Genomic DNA, 27000 nt, shown 5'->3' with positions numbered 1-27000 from the left:
CACCATGCAATGAAATAGATCCGAAAATCTGATGACAGCCTGCTCGAGTAGAGCTACACGTAGTTAGATCGTAGCAATCTAGAGAATTCCTGAGCCCTGCTGTCAAAACAACTTCACGTAACCATGTCCGAGATCTCAGGATCTAATTCCTGTGAGTTGGAACAGGTCAGCGACAAAATCCTCGTTGAAGGACGTTATCGTATAATACAGATAGTAAATCCAGAAGTCTTCCTATCATTTGTACTACACGACTTTCGACGAGGATTCTGTCGCGGTTCCTACTCTTATATCGAATCTCCATCAAAAGTCCCATACAAAATCAGAATTATTAATTCGATAATCCAACTCTATTCTTGACAACAGTATCTTGTAAGCTTTTAATTTCCACAGAAATTCTGATGTATAAATCTTAAAATGACAAGAGACATTCCATAATCTACACTTCATATGATACAATAGATTTAACCTGCCGATAATATGGATAGAAACAGTCCCTTTTATAAATTCACAGACGAGTCAAACTTGGAGAATAATTTCAAAATAAAGACTTAAATTAATATTGTAAAGGATCCGTTCAGAAATTACTAGCTATCCGAATCAGTAGCTTAACAGAGATGTTTCCCTTTTGATGATTGAGAACAGAATTTCGAGTAACAAGGACATAATGACACTTGTGTCGACTTGTGTCATTAAATCGAAAGCACTCAATGATGTTTAACGAGATGCGTGCGAAGACACTCAAAGTTCGTGTTATCCAACAGAGCGCGTGAATAACGATCGCATGCACGTGCACTTTGGTGTTAAGTGGGATTTGAGAGAACGGAGAAGAGTAATCCTCGTAAATGAGTGAAACGATACTCCTCAATTGGGTCATGCGTACATCTGTATATACGAGTTTTAACAACATACAGAACGTTCATTTTTTTAACGCAGACGGAACTACACTTCGTAATACTTATTGAATTAATAAAACTTTTTAAATACGATTAAAAACGCGCTTTTAACATTAAAATTACCAAAGTAGTTAAAATGATTGGTTTTTAATAAATAGAATGCCTCAAATTTATAATAATGCATTTTTTTACATTTTTTAAAATATTTTCATGACTTTTTTTTAATGTTTAAATATACAATTAAATTGATCAATTTACTTTCATTCCTGTTGTCCAAAATATATATATATTTTATTTATTTTATCCCTTAAAAAAATATATATAGTATACTTGAATAACAGAAATTAATCGTCAGTAATTTTAATGTTAAATGCTGCGAACTCCATTGTGATTGATCGTATCGTAAGTATTACAAAGTGAGCAGTCTGTATAACGTTCTTTATACATATATTTTTCTAGCTTTAGTTGTACACTCAATATGCACGTACTAACTCGCGCCGTCACAAATATCAAACATGTATACATCACAAATAAAATTGATCGCATCTCTATTAAGTGAATTCACGGGTCAACAAGTTTTATCGTGGCGACGGTTTAATTTTGGATCACTGAATCATTTGGATGAATCGCGAAATACGCGAAAGAATCTCCAAATACAACAAAATATGTATAAAACAGATTCCTTGTGATAAAGCGTAAACTAAAAAAGTTTTATGTTTTTCAAAAATAATTTCAAGAGCAATATATTGAGTTTGTTTCTCAATGTGCGAAATTTTTTCAAGGATATTTCTTAGAAAGGACCATTTCATGATTCAGTAATTCAAAGGTTGAGTTTTCTCGGATACATTTTGGATATGAAGCAAAAGTATCAGATATTTAAGTGGGTGGATGTTCGTCTTGTACTTCGTTGCTCTCCGGCAACTTGATGAAGGACAGATCGCCGCCGCTCCACATCGAGTATAATTGTGATCTCGTGCACTCCTAAAATCAGCGACGTTTATGCTGTATAAGAAAGGAGGGCGAGAGAATAAAGCGACAGACTAGTTTCTATGACATCGAAACGTCGTATAACATAACAAAAGGGTGTAAATAGAAGAATGTAACCGCAGCGAGTAAAGTCTGTATGTTAGTAAAGACTATGTATTGAAGACAGGATTGCGAATTGAAAATTAATATTCTATCAAATAGAATGAAACGGATCAAAATTAATACGGATTAAAAGAATCTAATTACTTGAATTTCAATCCTCAATCTCCAATTCATGGTCTGCTACGGGCTTTAAAGTATTCGTACACTATCATTCTTTTTTTTTTCAACTGTATGCATCTTATATGTATCTTATAGCATTGCGTCTTATTGTTAGCTATTTTATTTAAATCTTCTTTTTCACATTTCTTGTATATATATATATATATATATATATATATATAAGTAAAATTTATCTTTACTCTGGATTATGAAATCCAAAGTTTGTGATGTGAAAATATCAGTGTACGAACACCTTTTTTTTATCACTGTATATCGGTGTCTTAGAAGATACCAGTTTAATAAATCTAGATTTACTAACATTGTATTCTCTCTTTCTCTCTATCTCTTTCTCTCCCTCCCTCTCTTTTATTCACTCACTCACTTACTCTCAATTTTCTTTCTCTCTATGAGTGAGAAAATAACTGAACTCATTTATTTACCCCGCCACCCGCGCTTTCAGAACCTGATCGGCTGTGTGCCGAGACGCAAGAGTCGGTCGACGAGCTGCTCTTGCGAGACGGCAATGTATCAGCTGTACCTTAAAAAAAATGTTCGATATGAGATCATCGTGCTCAATCGAGCCTTAACGCCATTCTCGAAACATTCTAGCGATATAAAATATTACGATCACGATGGTTAATACACTCACCGGCTTCGGTCTCTCTATGATCGCAATGAGAGTGAATGCTGTCCTTGCTATCACCGTGACTGCCGCTGGCACCGCTCTGTTCTGCAGCAATATTACAGTATCAATCCCTTCGCGATTTCTTATCAGATTAATCACTTTATCATCGCGGTAAATAACGATGAGAGAAACCTTACCCGAGTCCCTATGTTCGCTGTGAACACTGTGATCGCTATCACGATGCCCAGATTGATCGGAATGATCACTGGAGTCCTGAGGCCAACATCTAGGTGAACCTATCCTACGCGACCCCGACCAAATAGCGGAGTCGTAATTCGAGTCGAAATTGCAGGTTGTCAAAGTGACGCCCGGGATATGCTGACTAGTGTAAGCCGAGAGTTGATTGGACGACCGAACTCCTGCACAACGTATAACCTTCGAATCGTAAGATTCGAGAACGCGAAAAACGAGATAGCTACAATTTATATTTAGTTCGTCAAATATGTCCTTCTGATCTTACAAAGATCAGACAAAATTAGGAAGGAAAGAGAAGTCGTTTCACAAACACATTCAATATTTAGCTTGAAATCGAGCGTTCGCCTTCAGATAATTATTTTAAATTTTAAATTTCATAGAGATAGGGCTCGGCCATGTAAGTCACAATTTTTAACCAGCATCAAAGAATAATTTTTCACGAAATTTCCTTCGTAAAATCATCTATATTGTCGTTGCAAACCGTCGCGAGGGACTGAGGTTTTGCTACCTGGCTTGCAAGACAATAGCTGAATAGCTTCCTGGAGACCGTCCTGACTAGCCATCGACGTTTTCCACACCGAGTCAGGCGTGGTCGATCTACTACGATCCTGCTGAGGCACCCTTAAACGCGACCTTGCATCCTGGCGTGGCCACTCTATAACATGTTTGCAATCCCAGGGCATCGACCAACGTCTCATCGTGCTCTCGACGGACTCGCCTGACATTTCCGCCGCCGCCGTTTCTGACCACCTCCTCTGAACCTTGACACACGAAACCAAACATGACGCGCTTAATACGATAAAGAACGGTCGCATGCCGAGCTCACGAACATGCCAATTACCTGCAGAGGAAACAACGAATATGGCAAAGGAGACCTCCGACAATTTTGTGTGGAGTGCTGGGTGGACGAGGAGGAAATTGGCACCGGCGAACTGTAAAGACGTTCGAAGCATTGCTGAAGCGCAGCAATGTCGCAATCGCCACTACCGCTTTGAGAACAAGAACATTCCGCCATGCCACCTAAATCAGCAATTAAAAACAGAACCTTCTTAATTTCCGAAACCGAAATATAATCAGCTAAATTTCCTACTTCAATTTTTATTACAGTTGATTGCTTTAATGCTAGGTTACCTATTTTAATACTTTGACTGCCGTGTGTATCCAATTAAGAATCCACCTACGTGAGTTCAGGACGTATCAATTTTAGTATTAATTTGACACATATTACCATCTGTATACGAATTAAGAACACTTTGAATTGTTTTTATATGATATATTGTAAACTCTTGAGGAGTCTATCAAACTTTGTCGAAAACTTTTATTTAAAAACATATTTTTTATTAGAAAATATATATTTTAATGTGAAAAGTTTACTTGAAATTATGTTATATAAAAAATAATAATGTGACGTGTCAGGGAACCGATTACAAAAATCCATACGACAGTCAAAGCGTTGTTAATTTTCTTAAAAATAATCTTACTCTTTCATTTTATATTTAAATAACTATACATATCACTAAAAATGCTACAACTTTAATAATATAGGCTTACCCAAACATTCACAACAAGCAACGCAGAACTGATATTGCAAGTTTACGAATGTCAAGAGATTTTCTCTGAGGATATCCTGAAAGAATGGAAGCGTCCTATCAGTTACGTCAATAGTTTAACAACGAAGCCTAAATAAATATAAATTACTGACATGCTTGTCTCCGTCATTGTCGCGAGATTCATGATCTCTCAGAGCAGTGATCACATGATTTTTAACAGTGCTGCTGGCTATGTGCGTAGCTCTTGCTAATTCTTCCCACCCAGCTAGACACTGGCCTGTCAGACGACACTGTGCCACTGTATCGTGCACGGAGAGAAGTGCTTGCAGAGATTGAGCCAGTTTAGTACCAGCTGTACATAGGCCATTAAGTGTCTGCAGTATGAGAGATTCAATTTTATACGAGATTTGATTTTGTGTCACAGTGGAAAGTACTATCTTGGAGCGTACCAACCTGTAAGTATGTCAACCAGTTACCGAGACATTCATTTATCTCTAACTGACCCCTCGATATTTGGCCATCAATAGATTTTGGCTCCGTTCCTTCAGCCATAGCTGAACTCTTTTAGATCAATCGTCTGATAAAACTCACCGCTGCCTCACGTGCTGCAAACATTTCGAGCACGTAGGAAGCAGACGCGATACACACAGTTAATTACAACATTCATCGCACTGAATATTACAGAAGCAACAACAAGTGGCAAATCAAGAGTCGATGCATCGATGCAGCGTAGATTCCCTCCTGAAAGGAAACAAAAGTAGGCCATACGAGCGACGCTAAATGAGACGAATCGTTTTTAAAACAGTATATAATATCTTCGAGTACTCACACATAATTGAATTAAGTCCTGATTGAATTAACGACCAAAGGATTGCGCTGTCGATTGTCCCGTGGAAAAGTCATAATTTTTCCTATTGACACCGGCGTTGTCGTACATCCGCCATATGAAAATGAGAGACATCAGAACTCGCAGCAATTGCGTGCCCCTTGATGCGCACTGCGCCTTTACTTTTACTCCACTTGTCACCGTTCCGTGTGCTAGCCTAAACTAGTACTGCGAGAAGCTGTCAGATGACGCTATTTGATATTTGGAATAATTTGAATGAAAATGGAATTTTTGAATGATCATTCAGTACACAAACAAATTGTAAACAATCAAATAGTGAATCCGCCGATCATCAGATGCACCACTCTTCTCGTTGAAGAATCGCGCGAGCATGGATTGAAAGATAAAATTATGTTTTAATAACCCGAGACATTATTCCGTACTAATGTTTCCGTCCCTTGCGATTTCAAACAAATCGATATTATACGTTATTATAGGTTATGTTCGAAATTCTTTTTGTAAAGAGATGTTGGAACGATGGAATTATCACGAATAACTCTATCTGACGAGATACTCTATTAAAAATTAAAAAGCTGATCTTACAGAATTTCGCGTAATTGTTCACTTTCAATTCCTTGAAATTTAAGTGATTTATTAGGAGTAAAAGATGATCTTATCAATATTTATTAAGATCCATGTCGTATTATGTGCAATAGATAATGTTCGTAAAATGAAATATATTATCAATAATACTGTCAGTGTATTACTGATTCAATATTACTGATATTCACTATTATCGATCGATCTTAGGGTCACTTGAAAAAATTAATAATTTAATACTAATTTTACGATTTATTAGGTTCGTAAACATATATATATATATATATATATATTTACATATATATATATATATATATATTTAAAACTCGATTTTTATTTAAAAAAAATTGTAACTTTCAATTTTATCGTCAGAGTTCGATTACCAATAAATATAAGATGATAACTTTAGAGAAGAAAATGTAATTTTACGGTAATATATAAAATATTATAGCATTATAAGTATACATACTTATTTACGCAGCATTCAGATAACAAAAAGTATTATCCAAATATTTATAATAATAATCATAAATTTATATCAATTAATAAAAATAAATGAGAAACATACATCACACGCTGGGTTTTGGTACCAAAAAGTTATTACTTTCATTATTTATATTTTTAAACTACTTACAATTATTTATTTGTTTATACCAATTGTTGATAATGTCATCATTCTTCAATTATCCCGGAACTCTTATATTGTATTGTAGTCACGAAATTTTTTCCAAGGTTGGCCGTTTTTAATAGTATCTTGTCGGTAACACGAATTACAATACAACCAAAATTGTCGGACTGACTATGGATTGCAAAATTTTTTTACAGAATTACAATAATTAACACAGATATTAAGTATAATTAATGATAATTGTAGCAGCCTGAAGATCTTATAGAAGAAAAGCAGACGTAACTATTCCAATTAATTTGCGTTTTATATTTTCAATTTATCTGTAATTATCATTTTAAAAAAGTGATCTGTCCACAAAAAGCGGAAAATTCGCGCATTTCCCTTGCGTTCGACGTTATCATTATAGAAATTTATATGAAGAAGCTATAAATTTTGAAGAGAAAAGTAAGGTATAAATTCGATAATTAGAGCAAGAAATTTAGAACGGCTGTACGTTTAATTACGTGATCCAATTTTTCAATTTGGGAGATCAGTCTCCTGGAATTCTATTGATTAACAATATCTTAGGACACTATATCTATGATTTTTTAAATTTCTAAAGCTAATTTCTTATTCTAGAAATGCGACACGTCAAGAAGTACCTGTGTGAGAGTGTGTGCCTCCGTTTCTCGAGTGTCTACGGAGAAGAGGTAAACGTCGCTGGAGGTGAAAGGGGCCCAGGCTTACGTAGATGATTAAAAAAAGGACGGTAAGGCGAGTACGCGAGCAAGGAAGGGAGCGAGACATTGAAGTGGAAACGCGATCGCGCGGAATATCGCAGCGGGTTTACAAGGAGATGGAAGAGAGTCAGGAATGGATTCGAGAAATGGCAGGGAGCCGAAGACTCAGAGAGGGGACTCTTAACGGTAAAGCCGCGGTAACCTTACTGGCGACTTCGCGTCACTGGCCACGACTGACGTGTTTTTTCCTTGAACTGATATCCGCGAAGGTAGGAACCTTCTCTTCAAATTTCGTAGAATATAATTAAGTAGTTTGACTGTTGTTCAAAGAGTTCCAGATGCGTTTAAGTAACTTTGTTATTTTAGTCAAGATAGATTTTAATCATATTCGCTTATATCTTGAGGCGCAGTCTAGAACTCCTCTGAGAGAAGACCAGATTTTCGAAAGATATTTTCATTTGTAGGAATCGTAAATAAATTGCACCAAAGTTTTTGAGATTATTTTAATTTATTTAATATATCTTTTTGAATGAAATTCTATTTAGATTGATAACAGAAAAATGTATAAATGCGATAGATACAATTATACTGTCCGACACGGATTTTAGATCACAAATTCGACAAAGTGATTCTTACAGATTTTTTGTTGTTGAAAATTTTTTGTTATAGATTTAAGTTTCCTTTTTTTCAATGTAACTGTTTCTTCTTTTATAAAGCAGTCAATACAGTAGTTGTCTTTTATATATTTTTTTTCACTAAAAACAAATCCGTAAATAAAACAATAAAGGTATCAAAAAATGCCATTTTTAGCACTAGTCATTTTAGCTTAAGTCAATTTTCTCAAAAACATGATATGATAGAACAATTTCATTTTCAGCAACATTGTCTGCAAAAATTATTTTATCCCATTCGTAGTCTAGAAAAATAGTCTATTTGTTGGAGACAGTGTCATTATTATTATTATTAATTTTCTTATTAATTAAAGAAAAAACTTTATCGCTTTTACATTTTTCTCTTTTGTTAGTCTAAATAGAATTTTATTCAGAAGGATTAAATAAATTATTGAAATAATCTTAGGAAGATTTTTTAGTCTATAATATATGACTATCTCAAGTCCTCTTCTAGAAAAGAATATATTTGATTACTTATTGATACCTGAATAATTTTTATTTTCTCATTGTCAGTCACGCTATTGTCGATTGACGGTTATCGCAGTTATATCAAATCACAATTAAAAAGTGGTCCACCCTCGTGAATACTATTTACGATGAAATCGGTTCATTCCGACGTTACTGCAAACTTCAAAAGGGGGTCGATCGGTCATAGACGATTTTTCAGTCTAATCCGGTTTGATCAGAACATAGTCATTTCTAAGTTATCAAAGGATAATTGGAACAGGAAATTTGAACAGGATTTAGCATAGATGAATTTAAAAAATTTGGGAAACTATATCGGTTTGTTTGATGATGTCAAGTCGGAACGATACTTCTCTTCATAATATTCGCTAAAACTTTTAGAGTGAATTGTCACTTTAAAAAGTGAAATCTTTAAAGATCTTTTTCAAGACTGATTTAATTTTAAAGTGAGATTCCACTTCAAAGAATTTAGAGAGTATAATAAGCATTTCTTATTTGTACGAAATGTTTCAAAGTTTGCATCAAATTTCAAAAGCTCATTTCTATAAAATCATTTATATATTAGTTTCTTGCTGAAATTTTAAAGTGAGATGTATTTAATTTTAGAAATTCACGTGAAAGTTCTTAAGTAAGCCAAACAATACGTTTACGGAGCTGCATTTTGCACACGTGTGTGTGTGTGTGTGTGTGTGTGTGTGTGTGTGTGTGTGTGTATGTGTGTGTGGATTAGATAATATATGCATTAATGCAAGAAATTGCGGAGAATTAGTAGCACCTGTCAAACGTAACATTTCCATTACCGAACCATTACTGTTCAATTATTCTCAGAATGTATATCGATCTATTCTATTCTTTTTAAATAAATTCTGTTATTTCTTTGCAACAAATTCTATGCTATTATCTCTTAAATTTTAATCTTACATGCACAGAAAGAAAAGTTTACTGAAATATCTAAAAATTTACAATATCAAAAATAGAAATATACGCTCTAAATAAAAACAAAAATTAAAATTGCCAATATGAGCTGAAATTGAATAGTAACGTGTAATTCAGTTAATTGAGTTAATCATAAAAAAAAATCTCTCAACTTTCCGTAAAAAATAATAATATAAACGTTTCGGTCTTATTCTAAAATTTAGCTAGATACAGGTAGAAAAATAATTTTGTTGAATTATCAAAATAATTATGTAGAAGGTTCAAATTGATCACTAGAATGTAAAAAACTTTGTGATATTACTTGAACAAAACCTGTTCTTCCTTATTAAAGTTATAAAAATTAATTATTTCTGTACTTGCAATGATTATAAAAATAAAATTATTTCAGTGTTTTTTTTAATATAAAAATTAACTTATAATTTTTCAAAAAAATCACTGGCTCAATTAAAATTAATTTCTTCCGAAAAATATTCACTATTCTTCTCGTGGCATTTAACGAGCAACAAAACTATGGCGACTAAAGATACATATTACAAACAAAGTCTAATGAACTAGCTAAAACTGATGTTACGCTACATGAAAACGTAGCAGCATAATGTACGTTAGCTGAATGTAGTTGCTGCTCCGACTCGGTTGGTCGACTCTACTCGGCGCGAAACTTTCATCGCTATCGAGAGAGCAAAGCAGGCCTGAGGCCTGGGGCACTCGATAGTCGACCGGTGAAGGGAACGGATCATCGTCAGTTATCCCGACTTGTTGCACGGCGAGCAAAACTGCGGGTAAAATGCCGTCAAGTTAATTCCGTTGTTGTTATCAAGTTAATCGCGAATTTTTCGTTAGATTCACGTATGTTCGCGTTAATCGAATGTCACCAGATCCGAGGATATAAGCTAGTGCGAGCTGACAAAGACGAGGGACCAGAACGCGTCATGGAGAATCCTGAAGAAAGAGCGATCGCTCGACCATGTCGCAGTTAGCTCGAAGTTTAACCGTTCAAATGATCTTGAATTGAGTAGTATATTTGGTTATGATCGAGGAGTGACCGTGAGGAGTGCATAGATAATCAGAAGAAGTGTCAAAGAACTAGCACGGGACTGTTAACTAGAAATATCATAGTGCAAAGGAATTAACTGCAGAATCATTAAGCGCCTTAAAAGATCAGGAAGGTACAAAATCTTGAAGGATCTAAAGAGCGAGAGGCTTTTAGGTTCTGGTGAAACACGACATTCCTATCAGATTGTTCTACCCGGTGTTTCGGCTTCATCAACTTCATTGGCTTTGTCGGAGACGAGGGAAGAAATAAATTTCTCGTGAAAGTTCGTAGTGCGCGAGTGCTTTCAAGAGATCCCTTGTGAGTGAATCTCGCGGATATTCGAGTGCTAAGGTGGTTCGCTGGATCGTCAATGTGATCGCGCTTGTCGTCCCGCTGATTCGAGGAGAATAATGTTGATGTACGGGATCATCCTGCCCCTCGTGGCAAGTCTCGTGTATGCGCAAGGCACGTATATGTCACGATATTTGTAGATTCCACAATTTTGAAAGTGGTGTAAATTGAAGTAAAGACAAAGATCAGATTAAAGTTAGAGTCATGTAAAGATTCTAATAGAGTTTGGCCACGAGCGATTTTGACAAAATCCCACGAGATAGAAAGATATTCTTTCCTGGGAAAGGTGTTTTTCCCAAGGACTTCTTCCATATATTATCTCACTTTAATCCTAGAACACACACACACACACACACACACATACATGGATCTCCCAGACTCAATCGAAGTTTCACTTGCTCCGTACACGAAGAAAAGAAAAGAGAGAGTTTTATTGTATAACTTAATAATATAAATTTTTTTGGTATTACAACCTATGCAAGTATATTCCTAAATCTCAGCTTCAAAATGAAAAAGAGTGTAAAAATATTAATGTAAACCAAAGCCTATCAAAGTTACAGTGGATCTTTTAGACCTATGGTGCGTGTTTTCAACATTTTTCAGAAGGTGTGTGTTTTAATTTAAATATTACTCTATATAATTTTAATTAAAATTATACAATAAGATAATATAAGTTATAATGAAATAGTGTATACATGTAGGAAAAAAATATATTATATATTTTTCTCTCTCATAGGATTAATAAAATTTCACTTAATAAAATCGCTCGTGGTCTGATTCTGTTACAGAGTCTCTAGGATCACGCGATTCGTACGATGTCGAAACAGTTTATATCGCAATATATTTTTGTTGAAGGGATTTAATAAACTCGTCTCTAACTTACGTAACGATAAATATAGACTATCGATTTATTTCTCATCTAGAAGTCATATGCGATATTTAAGATTGAAGAAATCTACTTTCATTGTGAAAACGTGATATAAGTCACTGTTCTCTGAAATTTATCGTTTACTTGAAACATGAGCTATATCTTAATTATCTTATTAATTAAGCTTCAATTTGCATTTTTAAACTTCAAATTAATCAAACAAAAATGCTTGGCTTTTGTTATCTAAATACGCGCTATAAAGGATTTTTCAATTTTTTATTATTTTTAATTAATTACTTAAACCTTATTACAGTAATAATTACGCCACTTTCGTATTATATTTTCTATTTTTCTCTTTGTCTTTTTTCTGCAAACAAGTAAAAAAGACGGTTGCACAATTTAGATATAATCGAAGCGTCTCACGCGAGAAAAAAAGATGCCTGTCTCACGAAGAGGATCTTTCCTCGCTAAAAACCTATCGCTTGCGATCGATCTCTTGCAAAATGCAAAACAGACCTAGGTGTGCATCCTCTCTGTGTCTCCCCTTACTCGGGAGAGTGCATTCCCCGAGTGCAACACTGCCAATTCCCAATGGCAAGACTTCCAAAGATACATCGGAATAAGTCTCTCTAAACATTTATTTAGATTTTTACTTGATCTGCGAGTCATGTATAGCAGCAAAAAAGCCTCGAATATGCGGAATTAAGGGCGACTGCAAACGAATATTCGTTCAATTCGCAATAGTTTCCGAGAATAATTATCAACAATAAGACTTTAATGGCCACAAGATTGACAGTGACTGGAGAGGGAGAGAGAATATCCACTTATTTCGCTCGATTCGTGAGAACGTTCCTCTATTAAAATTTCCGAGCGCAGTCGAGCTCAGAATCGTAAAAGTAGGAAGGTAAAGGATTTCTTCGACAGATTCGCGTTTTATCCGCCTTGTCCCTGGCGAGCGAGGAAAGGAGTATAAGCGAGCAAGAACAGGTATCGCCCACTCTTCGCTTCTCGTCCTCGCTGGTTTTCTGATGTCTCGAGGTCACCCGATATATCCGTATAGATAAAGAGTCTTGCCATAATTGTCGCTCGTGTCGCTTTTCGCATATTCCCCTGGTTTGCAAAACAGCTAAAAACGTCGAAAACGCTTCTTATCAGGATTCGTCTTCTTTTCTGACGCCGCGGAACATATTCACTCGGAATGAATACTCTCTCGGAAGCAAGAACACCTTATCTTTAAATGCCAACAAGTAAAAGTCTTGGGATACACTATCCCGTTCTACTTCGTGGCGCGCGTTTTGTTGCCGTTTAACAGTCGTGTTAATTCGTCACATTTTTTTCATCGCAGCAACAAATGTCATGGATTAAAAGTGCTTTGCACACATTCTACTTAATATATTGTAATTATACATTTTGCTATGACGCAAACGGACTGTCAGTCGTTAACTCTCGCATATGGGAATGTGAGGAAATACGTACGATGATAAATGTGTTCACGCGATCTCGTAGACCTTGATTAAACTGTGCGATTATAAAAAATTTTCCGAAAAACATACAAACATCTAAGTAAACTGAAGAAATTCTGAAATTCGCTGCGTCTGAATTTGAAGCTTCAGGCTGGCGCGTAAAAATGTCGTACATTTAATTATTCAATCTTCAGACTTTGGTAACTCAATGTCAGTTCTGTGCGTTCAATTGCGTTAATATCAGTTTTACGTCAATTTTTGTTAGCACCATCCAGGATGTGCTTCGGTGATACAAAATGTGCATCGAAGAAATAGACTGAGATTCCATTAAATGGCAATCATGTATCTGTTTTAAAACATCAAAATTTCAAGTTAAAAGTTCGCTAAAATTAAATGGCGTAAGCTGGACATTAATGCACTTCCAGAGTGAGTCAGAGAGTAAAAAGAGTTCGAACTGCATGTACGTGGCAAAGTACACCGGAAGTAGGGGAGACCCACCTGTCCCAACCGAAACACGATCTGGCGGCGACGTCCGACCTACTTTGCACTTCGAACCTTCTATTTTCTCCATAAGAAATAAACAGGCTCGAACAAACTAGACCGGTAGCGGCGCGAGAAACGGGATATGTAGATGATACGTTTACGTCGAGGCGAGCCGCTTTTACATATTTCCACGGACCGTTATCCTTGAAACATTGAGTTATCTAACGACGACGTCTGGAACTATCACCCACTGTACGATCTGTCACCAGATTGATTTCGTCCTTCGTACGAGCCTGTTCCCGCATATTTCTTCCTTAATGTATACGTAATCGAGAATTCCACCGGAAATATGCAATTTCTTTGCATAAGAAATTATTTGCCTCTAAGGAACAATTTAAAGTGTTTGAAAGATGAATACAATCTTTGTGCTCTTCGTGTTTGGCACGTGAAATACTTTTTATCCAAAACTAAAAAATGCTTCTTAATTATTTAACAGAAAATCTAATAAATTTCCAACAAAAATAATATATAAACAGCTAGTATTTAAATTGAAACAAATTAAACAAATTTAGATACAGTTAATTAAATTCTTAAGCATGATGAATGTTACACAAAGAGACAATTATTTATCTCGGACGAAAAATTAATTAATTAACAGAGATATTCCGAAGTGTTCAGATTATTGAAAGAATCTAATATAGATCTACTTGAGAGTTGCTTAAAAGTTGCTTGAACTTTCCGTTATATCGAGTAGAATGTCCAAGTGTGGGAGGAGAGTTGGCGCTACCCATACAGATTCCCGGATGAAAACACTCCTGTGTGTTCGGAAATAATCGAGCGTGAATTCCATTTAGGCATGTACCTGTTCAACTGAGCTTTCAAGATTGCGAAATGGAAAAGGCAAAGAAAACGCATACCTCCGATAAAAACGCGATAAAAACGCAATGTTATATTAATAAAAATTACGTTCCATTCGTGACAACTCATAGCGCGATATGGCAAACTTGAACGAATTAATAAAATAGAATAAAATATTTATTTCCTTCAGCTTATACTTGCTAAAATGAGATTTAGTTTATATTTTACAATTTAACCACACACATCTATTCCTAATAATTAGCTAATTTAAAATCTAGCAATTAATGTATCAATATTACCTAACATATAAGTTCTTCTTATTTTTAAAGATACGGCTTTAAATCTGCGTTCAAATTATTTCAATGACATTTTGCTTTTAAATTACATAAAATTGAAAATGGATATCTTTTGTAATAGTTTAGTCTCACTTTGAAGCGGTGCGTCAAAGTCACTTTGAAGTTTGATGAAACATGTATCATTGGACAAAATTTAATAGAAAAGTATTTTTAAGTAGGCTTTTGAAGCTTTAAAAAGTCTACTGCTTTTTGAAAAAATTGGTAAGATGATTCTTTTTATCTAATTCTCCATTCTTGGCCCACACCTTCATTCTTATCACTATTTTCTTCATCAATTCTTTAACTCTCTCTCTTTCTATTTTCTCAATATATATATTACCTTTCACTATGTTTAAATTCTCATTCCATATAGCCTTTTCCATATTTATACTAAACTAATAATACGATAATAAATAGAACTGGTATAGCTAAAATATTAAAACGTTGCGTCACTATCGTATTTTTAAATAAATTCTTACTATATCCTGCAAGAAACGAGTCTCGACAGACTCGTGAAATTGTGCTTGTTTAGCAACAATATACTTGATTAGAAGGTTTGCAGAGAAACTGGTCCTCGCACTAACGATTGTAATATACGCATGCACGCATACGCACGCGGACGTGACCGAGAAAAGCGTTACTTTGTGAAAGTGTTCACATTATATCAAAATTCCAACAGCGATTCTTCTCTCCGCGATTTTCTCCTAACTGTTACACGACAAACAATTATAATTCGTAACGATAAAATTTTTATCCACCGATCGTTCTTAGATTTTTTTATAATTTCAAAATTCCAACAGCGATTCTTCTTTCTGCGGTTTTCTCTTAACTGTTGCAAGACAAATTATAGCTTGTAAAAATGAATTATTTTATAACCGAGTGTTCTTAGATTTTTGCGATTGTCTATTGAATAATATTACCTGCGGTTAAACTCTCTATTTTAAGTTAAGAATGTATCATTAAGTATAAATCGTTGGAGGCTGTATTATGAATCTTAATTAATACATTCCGTGTCGCGTGGGTCACTTACTACCCACGTTGAATTTTCCGTTCAGACCGTTTGATATTTTGGCTATAAAAAGAAATGTAATTATCAAAAATATAATAATTAAAAGAAGACAATTGAGAGCATAAATAATGTGTAAAACTTTAAAAGATAATTGGAAAGTTTGTTTCTCAAAATTCACCTCGATTAATTTGCCGATAACAAACTTTCGTTTTTTTTAGCAAGAACATGCAGTTACCCGAAATATAGTCATTGAACAAAGCTGGAGATATATTTGCTTCAATAAATTAAGTTACTCTTTAAATAAAATATTACGTCTTGAACTTACATAGAAGACTTGAAATGAACTTCTGCTAATAACCTAATAACCATAGCTAATATAATTTGCTGGGTGTACTTAGGTATATAATTAATACTATGTAATTAACTATGTAATTATATATATATGTACATTTTGAATTATATTTTACAATTAAATAATTAATATAATTATGTAATTATAAAATAATTTGTGATATCATATACAGGATACACGTCATAATTGACGCATGATGCAATATATTGGTATTAAGTCTTCTTCTTTACGATAATAATAATAATTAAAACAATTTTTTTTAATATTATGAAATATTTAACAAATATAAATGAAATACCGTGAGCCATTGGTGAGTTTGTGATGGTCAAATCATTAAAAATTTGCGCGGCACCGAATGTATTAAGAAGAGATGCATTAAGAAGAGATGCATTTCGAATTGGTAAAGAGGAAGAATGAACGAATACTTGGAAGAAAATTAATTTACAAGATTGCAAATTTTAATGCCGGACATAAGAAGTACAACTATAATTTTTTATAACGCTACGTAATAAATTAATAATGCTTCTTCACATTTTTAGTGAGAGAGTATCTGCGTGTTTGTGGAGAATAAGCAAAGGAAAAATCCTGGTTTACAGTTCAGATAAATATGCCAACTTCGTTTCCACCTTCGACTTGCACCAGCCACGCTAGTTGATTTTGTAATCCACGAGCCTTCTCACATCCCTTTCTCGTTTTTCACCTTTACACTGTAGTAGTAGTAGTAGTAGTAGTGTTTGTTCGCGCGAGGTGTCCGACGAGAGATAGCAGAGTTCGCACGCTGCCGATTACTGCCGATACTTACTTTAGTGCCGATTCAGACTCAGAATAGCATTCGCGCGCGGGTGGTATGGCAGGTCAGCGCGATTGCCCTGCATAATGTAAACGTTAACGTTCGCGCGATGGGAAGTAAAAACTTCGTCCTCGACAGAGAAGGAGAACCCTTTTCCCTCTCTATTCCGGGAAAGAGGAAACGGACAGACGAGATACGCTGGGACGATTGTAACATTTAAATATTAGGGCTACACCGAACGATGGAATGCGAAGCGCGCAATGAACATAATCGAACGGACAGAGATCGTGACGAGATGAAAATGGAACGGATCATTTATGTTTGATGCACTTCCGTTTGGATTTTCGAAAGGAAAAAAAGATTCGACCGGAAAGAGTAATAAAAAATAAAATTTTTATTGGAATTTTTATTTTGGCGCGCAAAAGTCCTCGATCTATAGGCAATAATATTATGTACGATGCAGTTTGTGCGCAATAATATGTGCAAAAGTGCTTTTTCTCTTAATTTTATATTTGTGCACAATGTAGGCAAATAATGCTGTAGGCTGTAGACAATTGATTTGTAGACAAACGGAATCGTCCAAGAAATAAAACGTTATTTTTTAAACTTTTTTTGTTAATAACTTTTTAACGACCGACGTTAAAACTTCCTCAAAACTTCGTCACTCAGTGATGACTTTGCCAACATATGTCAAGGTTAAAGTCATTAGAGGATAGGCTCTTCTCATCTTCATTTCTGATTATTAAGTATTGAAAAACAATATATGTAAGTCACACATTTTTCGACTTCCCTCGATATATAGGATGTTTTTTAAATAGTGGACATTAGTCATGTAGAGAGCTATCCCTAATTAAAAATTGAGTCGAAAAGTTCTCTACAATTTTGCAATTTTCACAATGGTTGACGAAATAATAATTTCTAAATCTTACCGAATAAGCGCGTATCCGACCCAATCATTAACTATTACGAAAATTGCAAAATGGTAGAGGACTTTTTGACTCAGTTTCTTATTAGATCAGGAATTGTGAATCGCTTATTTGGTAATTATTAGAAATTAATATTTTGTCTCTATTGCGAAAATTGTAAAATGTTACAAGATTCTTCGACTCTAATTTTAATCAGAAGCTATATAATTAGCGTCCGCTGTTTAAAAAACACCCCGTATATATGCAAAAATATTTTCGGTCAAAATGATGTGCCTTTATTTATTAATATAAATCAATTCACGCATCTGTAACTTCCTTTAATGTAGCCTTTTGATACGACATGCAATTTGTACGTCTCGAAACTTTTTCGTAAATATTAGCAGTCAAAACATCTTTCTTTCTAATTTAGGTACATACGAGTACTTATTGTTAGACACAAAAATTGCATACGAAAGGAAGAAAGAAAGAAATATTATAAACAGTATTTTAACAGAAAGAAATCTAGTTTCATTTGCTTCCATTCTCTATTCAAGACTCTAATACTAATACAACTTTACTTTAATGATCAAATAAAATACTACGTAAACGTAGAAACGTAATTTATAATTTATGATGTATATATGTATTGTGAAATGCATTAAAAAATTATATAAATTCTGATAACACGCTGTCATACGCTGTATCTTTTCTTTCCGTAAATTTGTGCCAATTGCGAAAAAGCTCGCACGTGCTGGTTTTCACGCCACTCTCATCGCGACGCCTCGTCGTCGTCCTTGGAGGTCATCGATGCAGCGAGGATGCACCCTCGCCGAATCGGCCTAGAAAGCCGCCGCTTGGCGTGCAGTTTTGACGGATCGAGTCACTGCACTAGGCGTGTTTCATAACATTTCACGGCAGGTTAAGCGTAGAAAGATGATGCAACACGGCTCGATACACCACGCGCGTTTCGTACAATGGATTAGGAAACCTTGATATAAAACGGGTTCTCTTCGAATCTTCCTGCGATAACGTTCGGAAAAAAGGCAACGGGGAAAAAACGGAAATCTATGCAACCGAACACGATATTCCGTTAAAACGACGTCGTAAACGTTTACGGAATGCTCTACTTCATTCTATTGTTTCATTACGAGACAAGTTAGATTCGATCAAGTTAGAATGCGAATTGTTCTCAAACGAGGAAAACATCAAAGAGAGTATCATTTATTACAGTTTTTTACCTTCTATAGTATATTGCACATTTTTATGATTTCCAATATAAATGCAAATTTTATAGGTTACCGTGTTAATATATTATTCAACGTTGATCGTATTCATCGATGATGTAATTCAATGAGATTTGAATTCTCTTCGCAGGTTATTTTAACAAAATATTCACAACTTCAGAAATGCCATCAATTTTTAAAATATTAAAGTAACTTATTTATTTTATTTAAATGTAAATAGTACATCTACTATCTTAAAAATTTATGCCGTTTTTTTTAGCACATAATTGTATTTACAATATCTTCGTCGAGAACAAACGAAATTTAATTAAAAAAAAACAATTTTGAAGCTTGAAATCTCTACTTTCGAAAGGTAACTATATTTTTTGAGTTTCTGCGAGTTTGGTAATTTTACATACAGAAAACTGCGAGCTGAAAAAGATAGCAAATTTTCTTCTAACTTTGGGTCTATCATTTGTTCAAAAAAATTTGCAAAAATTTTCGGCTTTCCATCCAAGTGAAAGCTTAGAATTTTCTCTACAAAATCGTTTTTTAAAAATGCTCCTAAGATTTTTTGTTACTGAATACTGTTATCGTGAATTAAATAAAAGAAGCATTTTGACTTTGCTCATAACTTCGTCAAAAATCATCGTATCGCAATTTAAAAAAATCAGCTTTTACAGCTAAAACTTTGCTCTATTAAATGGTATAATAGCAACGATAAATATATTCTATGTATAATTTTCAGCTAAAAAAAAAACGGCATGAACTTTCTGACCAATCCAATAAAGGTAATAAGTATTCATAACAATAATCATAAAATATAGCGAATAATCATTATAACTGCCGTTGTACGATCGTAGATGTCAAGTCTTTTGCTGAAAGTAGGTAGCAGTGGATAAAATTGTCAACCGGTTTCTCTCGCGACAGTAAAGTTCGTTCTCGATAGCATCGTTTTTACATAAACAGCCGACACGTAATAGCCTGGCTGATTACGCCAATCAAAAATCGCTGGTTAGGAGCGAAGAAAAAAAAAGTGTCGCGTGTTTGATTTGATCGGCACGACGAGCCTTGTCTTCCGCAGACGACTTCCGCTAAATTCGATGTGATCAGATCACTATTGTTCTCAGCCCCGAAAGCTCTCATTGTCCCAAAGCGTGCGACTGGCAACGCATGTCGTAAGTTCGTCCGAAGGGAAAGTGATGGAAAAATGCACAATTGTTGGAAAGAAGGGAGCTCGAGATCGAAGAGAAAACTGATGTAATTACATAAAAATACGATATCTTTATTTATTAGTAAAAAGGAAAAGAGGAAATATAAGTAGTACTTTTTCAGTACGAAAACAAATTAAGTTTAAAAGTTTAGATTTGTAAAAAGTTTCAATATGCTTCCATACATTCTAGTAGAACGGAAATTACGAAATTCCTCACTATACATTTTCAAGATATATATAGTACATGTAAATTCAATTTGATAATTTAACAGACTCTGTTTCCTTGTTGTCCTATCAGAGCCATCCATTTCAATCGTACTTTCTACATTTTGCATTGCATGTATTTTCATAATATAAATACGAATATATCGTTTCATTTTAGACGCAGAAAGTGTAACCAAGTGCAGCGTGCAAAGATAGGTTCGTTACCCCGTTATTCACTGTAATGCAAAGCGGCAAATTGTTTTGTTGCAGACGGCCGAATTGTGTGCCTTTACGTATCGCCTCGCGATACTTGAATTTATACCGGCGAAAGAAAAGGCTGAAAAAACCTCGCAAATTGATCGTGGAAAAATGTTAGGTAATCTACTTGACGCAGGAGAAATTGTAGTATGCGGTTTTGAAGCCTCCTTCCGCTATTGTATCGACATACACACCCGGTGAATCGACCTCTCCCTCTTGCGATAGATCATGGGCACACCTACTTTCTAACTTCCTCGACAATCGATTCTACTGATACCGCGTGCGCATGTGTGCAACGTTACAGATCCGCGGTGCACAGGTCGATCGTTATATTCACGTTCTTACTTAACGCGGGAGAGCAACAACGTGCCGCACGTAGAGTACAGAGGGTATTACAAAAGCTCGTCTCTCGCAAATCGATCACGATCGCGCGATTTTTTATATCTCCAACTGGACCTGATACAATCATTGAAATCAAATTTTTTTATTTAGCCGATAGCATTATTTTGTTAAGAACATTTAATTATCCCCCTTGTATCTACAAAAATTTGTAACATCACATAGCGAATTTGTAACAATTGTAAATAACTTTGTAAGTAATTCATTTGTCAGTTCATCAGTACAGAATTTCAGATTATTAATTTATTAATCTTTAATCACTGTCGTGAATCCTTCGTCATATTAATACCACGCTTGTTGTCAGATCTGACAAGCGTGAACGGTTAAAAAAGTCTTTATTTATTCAAAATTATTTTTATTGCATTTTCGCATCTTTACATTTAAAGTATTTGAAATTTTAGCCGGAAGCACTGGAGATTGCAATTCTAAATAATTTTATTAAACTATCAAAATAAATATGTAAGATGCTGGTTGTTAGTAGATCAAAATTTTTTGCAGTATTGCTCATCATGCTTGAAAATTCATACAAAATTATTTTCAAATCTCTATCTAATTAAATTTTTAGATAAGGAAAACCGAGGCTGGTTAGTACATGGGGTATACTTAATGTTGCAGTAAGTTATTTCAGACTAAATAGCGTAGAAGTAGTTTTCGCTAGAAAGAAATAGAAAAAGAAATAGAAAATGCTCTCAATTTTTGATAGCCAAAAGTAAAATAGATCAGTGGTGTATTAAATGTTACAGTTTTATCAATTTGCTCATTATATCATAATTTCAACTATTTCTTTACAAGTAATAACTAACGGTTGTATTGACATCTTAAAATATATTTATTGTTTAAGCAACAATTAAAATATATAAATATGGCAAGCCTGAATTGGTGACGGGGTATGTGTTGTTACAACTGTTTCTGTTCTCTGCCGTTATACACATAATCTCGACTAACTTTAGCACAAAAGCGACAAACTGATCTTATGTAGAATTTCATTGTTAACGTCTCTTAATAATTAGAATTTACTGTTATGGATTAGGGTTCATAGCAAATTTTTTTTCTCTCCGTGCAGACGGATATATTTACAAAAATAAATATTTAAAAAATTTCTTACTCGCTTAAATTTGGTACTGAGATATTGTCGATGAATGCTTCGAGAGTAACAATTTGAGTATCAATTTTTCGACAAGCAACAAATTTTGTGTACTGATACTGTATTCTTATACCGCCTGCACGCAGGACGTTTTTCATTGGACGAGTTCAAGCCGTCAAAGCGACTAGATATGCTTGTCGAGCGAATAAACATGACTGGTTCCTACTTGTATATCCAACCAATCATGTTTAATTGTTCGGCGTGCAGATCTGGCTGTTTTGTCAACTTAAACATATCCATTATTATATTTATTTCGCAAGTAACAAATTTGAAACTTATATACTTCAAGAGCAACAAAATTTTAGCAACAATATCTTTATATCAAATTTAATCGAGCAACACATTTTTTTCTAGTATAGTGTTATATTTTAATGCTACAATTATCTGTACGCTGAGAGGTTTTTTATTGTTTACATTTATCTCGCAAGTAAAGGATTCAAAATTTGGATATTTTAATAGTAACAAATTAACAATAAATTCCTACGGTATTGTTAAGTACGATTTTGATTAATTCTGCTCGTTTTGTTCTATTAATTTATGAGACAATGGACGCTTCGTTGCTCTGTCATTTCAATCCTAGAGTTTTCGATTTCAATTGAAAAAATTACTTTCGATGAAATTACTTTCGAATGTTTTTTTAAGCCACAAGTAGATGTTTTTACAATCGAATGGTAAAAAATGTAAACTTGTAACTTATGTACCTCAAATCACTTAAAATTGCGGATCATGTTTCGTAATTCGAATTCCTTCATGTATTCGCATGTAAAAATAACATGTATAAATGAGGGACATGTAACGGAGTTTCCGATAATAGGTGTCAACGTTAAGAATAAAACGAGCGATGAGAAGACAATGTCTCGAATCGTTAATGACTAAAGCAACGTATAGTAAAAAGATTATAGAATAACAATTTTTTTAGTTTACTTTCAATTAAAGAAGATAAGTGCGAATTAAATCATAACAGATTATTAATGGCAATGCTATTACTTTGATTATTAGCGTGTGTTCGATACAGTACATAAATAAAATTTTTAACATGCATTATTTAATAACAAATCAACATCGAAATAGAAACTTAATAAAAAAAAACTATCAATCTTCAAAATTTAACAACTTGTAAATTTAAATAAAACAAGAGACATTCGCTTAGAGATTGTGAAGAATAGAATTTTATTTATATTTTTTAATTTAAATCTATATAATAAATATAAATCTTTTCGATTTAATTGAATTATGTACTAGCCGTCATCATTCTGTTTCACGTTCTGAAAATTCTGTTTCGCGAACCTCTGACTGTGATCTGACTAGATTTGGAATTTCAAAGGTGTATTCTTGTTTTCAATATACCGTTGGCGTGACAGAGCCGATATATCGATCGTTAATGATAATGCGCGTAGAACTGTACCGTGACATATACGCTCTGTCAGCGGTTAATCCCCATCAACTCCGAAGCAGCTTCGTCGGTATAAGTACCGTTATTTCGGCTTCGAGGTTTTGTAACCGAGTGACCCAGACCCGAAGAAGCCATGTCGAAGACTCACTCACGTTGCTAGCGCATCGTTATTACACAGAACCGTCGACCGGTTTTTCACGTAACTTTTCTTGTTTCTGCCATCAATCGTCGAGACTTCTCCGTAAAACTAGTTTCTAATTATCGCTCCAACGTACTCGCGATTCGATTTAGCACTACACTTGACTATATCCCTAATTAGTTATTACCATTTTAATTGCACTGTTATTCACAATCAATGTTCTGCAAAGTACTTTTATAAACGTTTCGCATATTGCTTTATATAAATTTATATCGTATAATATTTGTTAAGTAATTTATTTAAATTAAATTATTTTTCAATAATAAATTAAACTATACTGTTGTGTGAATAACACAAATAAATAAAGAAACAATAGATATATTATCAAGGCTGAATCTCTGGTATCTAATAATACTTTTATATTTTTTAAGTACATTTTTCAGTTACATAAACTGTGCATCAATTAAACTGAGTAAACACAACACAGGTGATCAATTTTTGATCGTTGATATAAAAAAGTAATAAAAAACAAATTTTACTATTAAGAAAGATAATTGGACTATATATATGCTCCTACCAAGCTTTGTGATTTCTTTTCTAATTTTTTCCTGAGTTCAAAATTGGAAATTAGTGGTTACATTCAGAAAAGAAACATTTCTAAATGTTAATAATAAGATAAAGGAAAGGATAAAAAGAGATAATATGAGATGATTGCTTCACTTGAGTTGAAATGGATGACACTTTTTCAGCAAATGTCGTGCTAGATCCAGATATTAAAAAATTAATAAAAAATATGCAACGGCCGGAATTTCATTTAAAAATGATTGTAGAGCATAGAACTCCGCAAGAACTAACGAGAACTGTCATTAAATCTGCTATAAGTAATCAGCACGATCTAGTATATGTATATAATCAGTTAAAATTTACATAGGCGCTAATCATGTGTGAAAAAACGCAGATATACCGCAGATGTATCACAGATGTTCGCGTGTGTATATTTGAATCGATCGCGATAAAGTGGGGAAAGTAATAAAAATCCGAGAAAAAAATCGTTGAGAAAAAGAGAAGATCCTATTGTTGGGATTATCTGAAGTAAAACAAACGCTGAGTCATCTGAGTGAAAATAATTTATCATATGGGAATCAGAGAGAAAAAAATTTGTGAGACAATTATGAATAGTGATTCAATTGCGAATAGAAATTCGAATGCATTTAATGAACTGACAATACAATCAAAAATTAATTTTCATTTTCTTCTACACTCTTTGTCAGAGAAAAAACGTAATGGTAGCATCTACATATAAAGATAATAACTATACATATAAATTTTATATGTAGAATTAATGTGTGTGTGTGTATATATATATGGATACAATTAAATAAACTATTTTATAGTAATCATAAAATAGTTTATTCAACTATATGTGAATATTAATTCTATTTATAAAACTTGTATAATTGTCATCTTTATAATTGCTGTCATTATATTTTTCTCAGAGTTTACCATCCGATCACGATTTTATTAATTAAAAGCAATTTCAAATATTCGCTTGAAGACAGGAAAGAAGATATAGTCGATATTTGCGCGTTGTTTGAATATTTTGTCTATTGAATCGCACGAGAAGATTCCCTTACACATCTCATTCAAGTTGCTGAAAAATTTATATTTGTCATCAACGTGGAATTTGGCTGCTAATTAAAGCATTCGCATGCGTGCATAGGTATGCAGAATTATGTTTCACTTTGTGAGAAATATGATATCGAGAGAGAGAGAGAGAGAGAGAGAGAGAGAGAGAGCACATTTCGAATCAGAATATAATAACCGGAGGCTTTCACTCCGAAGATGTCAGTCTCGCGCGGAGTTAAAATTAACGAAACGCCTCCGGGAGACGCTGCAGAGAATGATTCTCTCTTCCTTTTCTTTTAACATCAGATTACTGATCACGCCGTCTCCAAGAATGTACGTGAGAGAGTTCTTTCGTGATTTTATTAACATTCTTTAAGAAACATCTGTACAATGTATACATGAAAAACAAAAAATTCAATATTACCGATTTATAAATTATAAAGTAAAGTATACATCGAACTAGAAATGTATATTGCTACAATTTTATATAAAAATTGTTATATAAATAATTTATATTTTTTATAAATCATTTAAAAGAGTGTTTATTTTATTTTATTTTTTAATTAGGATTTATGTCATTATGCCTCAATTTAAAATTAGATATTTATTTAATTTATTTCAAAACAATTTATCTCGATATAATTTATCTCTTAATTTTTAATATTTGTCGATTTCTTCTACGAAAATACGACTTTTTTTTGGATTTGTATAATTTTTTTCGCAGGTGTGTTACAGAAAAGGATAATTAATTTAATAAAAGAATAAAAAAGACTTTTAGATAACTTTCAACTCTTAACTTTTCTGATGATATTGTTTCTTAACTGTGTTTGTAGTAATATTAATTAATTACTTTCGAGATAATTATTGCAAATAAAATATGACGGTGGCTCTTCTTTTACCGTTAATACTTGAATAACTTATTATACTTAACTAATCAGTATCATTATCATGAAAATTACGGATACCAATCTATCGAAAAAAAATCCAAGGTAATCCGCTTTAAAAGTACAATAGGAAATTATTCCGCAAGTAGCGCGATCTCGCTCGTGTAATCGACGAGATTGTATCGCTTCTTCGCTTATGATAGACAAGAATGATGTATACATTTCAACCGAGATAATAAGATAACCTAGAAATATATTTTAAAGACAAATTCATAATTCAATTTAAAAAATGATTTATAGCCAACAAGTTAATATAGTGTAAACAAAGGACAATTTTTTCATTCTGAAGTATTTTGTAAAATTCTGGTGTTCCATGAACTATTTTTAACTCATATACCAATTTTATATTAACACTTATGTTCAATAAACGCATAATATATCAACATTTACTAAGAAATTTTTAGATAACTATTGCAACATTGAAATTGAAATAGGTATTGTTAAAATTTAAGATTATTATCAAATTTATTTAAAAAGATTTTTTATACTGTTACTTGTATAGAAAACAATGACTGCGTTGAATAGAATATGTTAGTTTTAAATTAATAACAATTTTGTTTCTGTGTGTGTGTGTGTGTGTGTGTGTGTGTGTGT

At 33.6% G+C, this 27000-nt stretch overlaps 2 protein-coding genes across 3 annotated transcripts in view; one reads left to right on the top strand and one right to left on the bottom strand.

The window, feature by feature from the left end:
- Positions 1 to 1203: 1203 nt before the first annotated feature.
- On the bottom strand, positions 1204 to 5606 carry LOC108752992. 2 transcript variants are annotated; one of them, XM_018494267.1, is made up of 10 exons: positions 5401 to 5606; positions 5025 to 5312; positions 4724 to 4945; positions 4573 to 4648; positions 3863 to 4041; positions 3530 to 3782; positions 2964 to 3185; positions 2791 to 2871; positions 2582 to 2679; positions 1204 to 1874 (listed from the first exon to the last, which is right to left on the bottom strand). In XM_018494267.1, the coding sequence occupies exons 2-10, from the start codon at positions 5121 to 5123 to the stop codon at positions 1770 to 1772; spliced, it is 1335 nt and encodes a 444-aa protein (XP_018349769.1). In that variant the 5' UTR covers positions 5124 to 5312; positions 5401 to 5606; the 3' UTR covers positions 1204 to 1769. The 2 variants fall into 2 exon arrangements, with proteins under 2 accessions (XP_018349769.1, XP_018349770.1); XM_018494268.1 differs by having other exon boundaries at positions 2582 to 2673.
- Positions 5607 to 10133: 4527 nt separating this feature from the next.
- LOC108753068 (sushi, von Willebrand factor type A, EGF and pentraxin domain-containing protein 1) overlaps positions 10134 to 27000 on the top strand; it is a 37326-nt gene continuing 20459 nt past the window's right edge. Inside the window, exon 1 of the mRNA XM_018494413.1 lies at positions 10134 to 10914. Coding sequence (XP_018349915.1) covers positions 10860 to 10914 — 55 coding nt within the window. The 5' untranslated portion in view covers positions 10134 to 10859. The remainder of the gene's footprint in view (positions 10915 to 27000) is intronic.

The sequence above is a fragment of the Trachymyrmex septentrionalis genome, unplaced genomic scaffold (assembly GCF_001594115.1).
Source record: "Trachymyrmex septentrionalis isolate Tsep2-gDNA-1 unplaced genomic scaffold, Tsep1.0 scaffold63, whole genome shotgun sequence".
NCBI lineage: Eukaryota > Metazoa > Arthropoda > Insecta > Hymenoptera > Formicidae > Trachymyrmex > Trachymyrmex septentrionalis.
This window is presented reverse-complemented; position numbering and strand designations above follow the sequence as displayed.

Coding starts and splice junctions, on each gene's coding strand:
- LOC108752992 (XM_018494267.1), bottom strand. CDS start 5,123: ATGGCTGAAGGAACGGAGCCAAAATCTATTGATGGCCAAATATCGAGG. Junction 4,042..4,572: donor TGCTTGTTGTGAATGTTTGG/GTAAGCCTATAT, acceptor TTGCTGATTTAG/GTGGCATGGCGGAATGTTCT. Junction 3,186..3,529: donor GCTATTGTCTTGCAAGCCAG/GTAGCAAAACCT, acceptor TACGTTGTGCAG/GAGTTCGGTCGTCCAATCAA.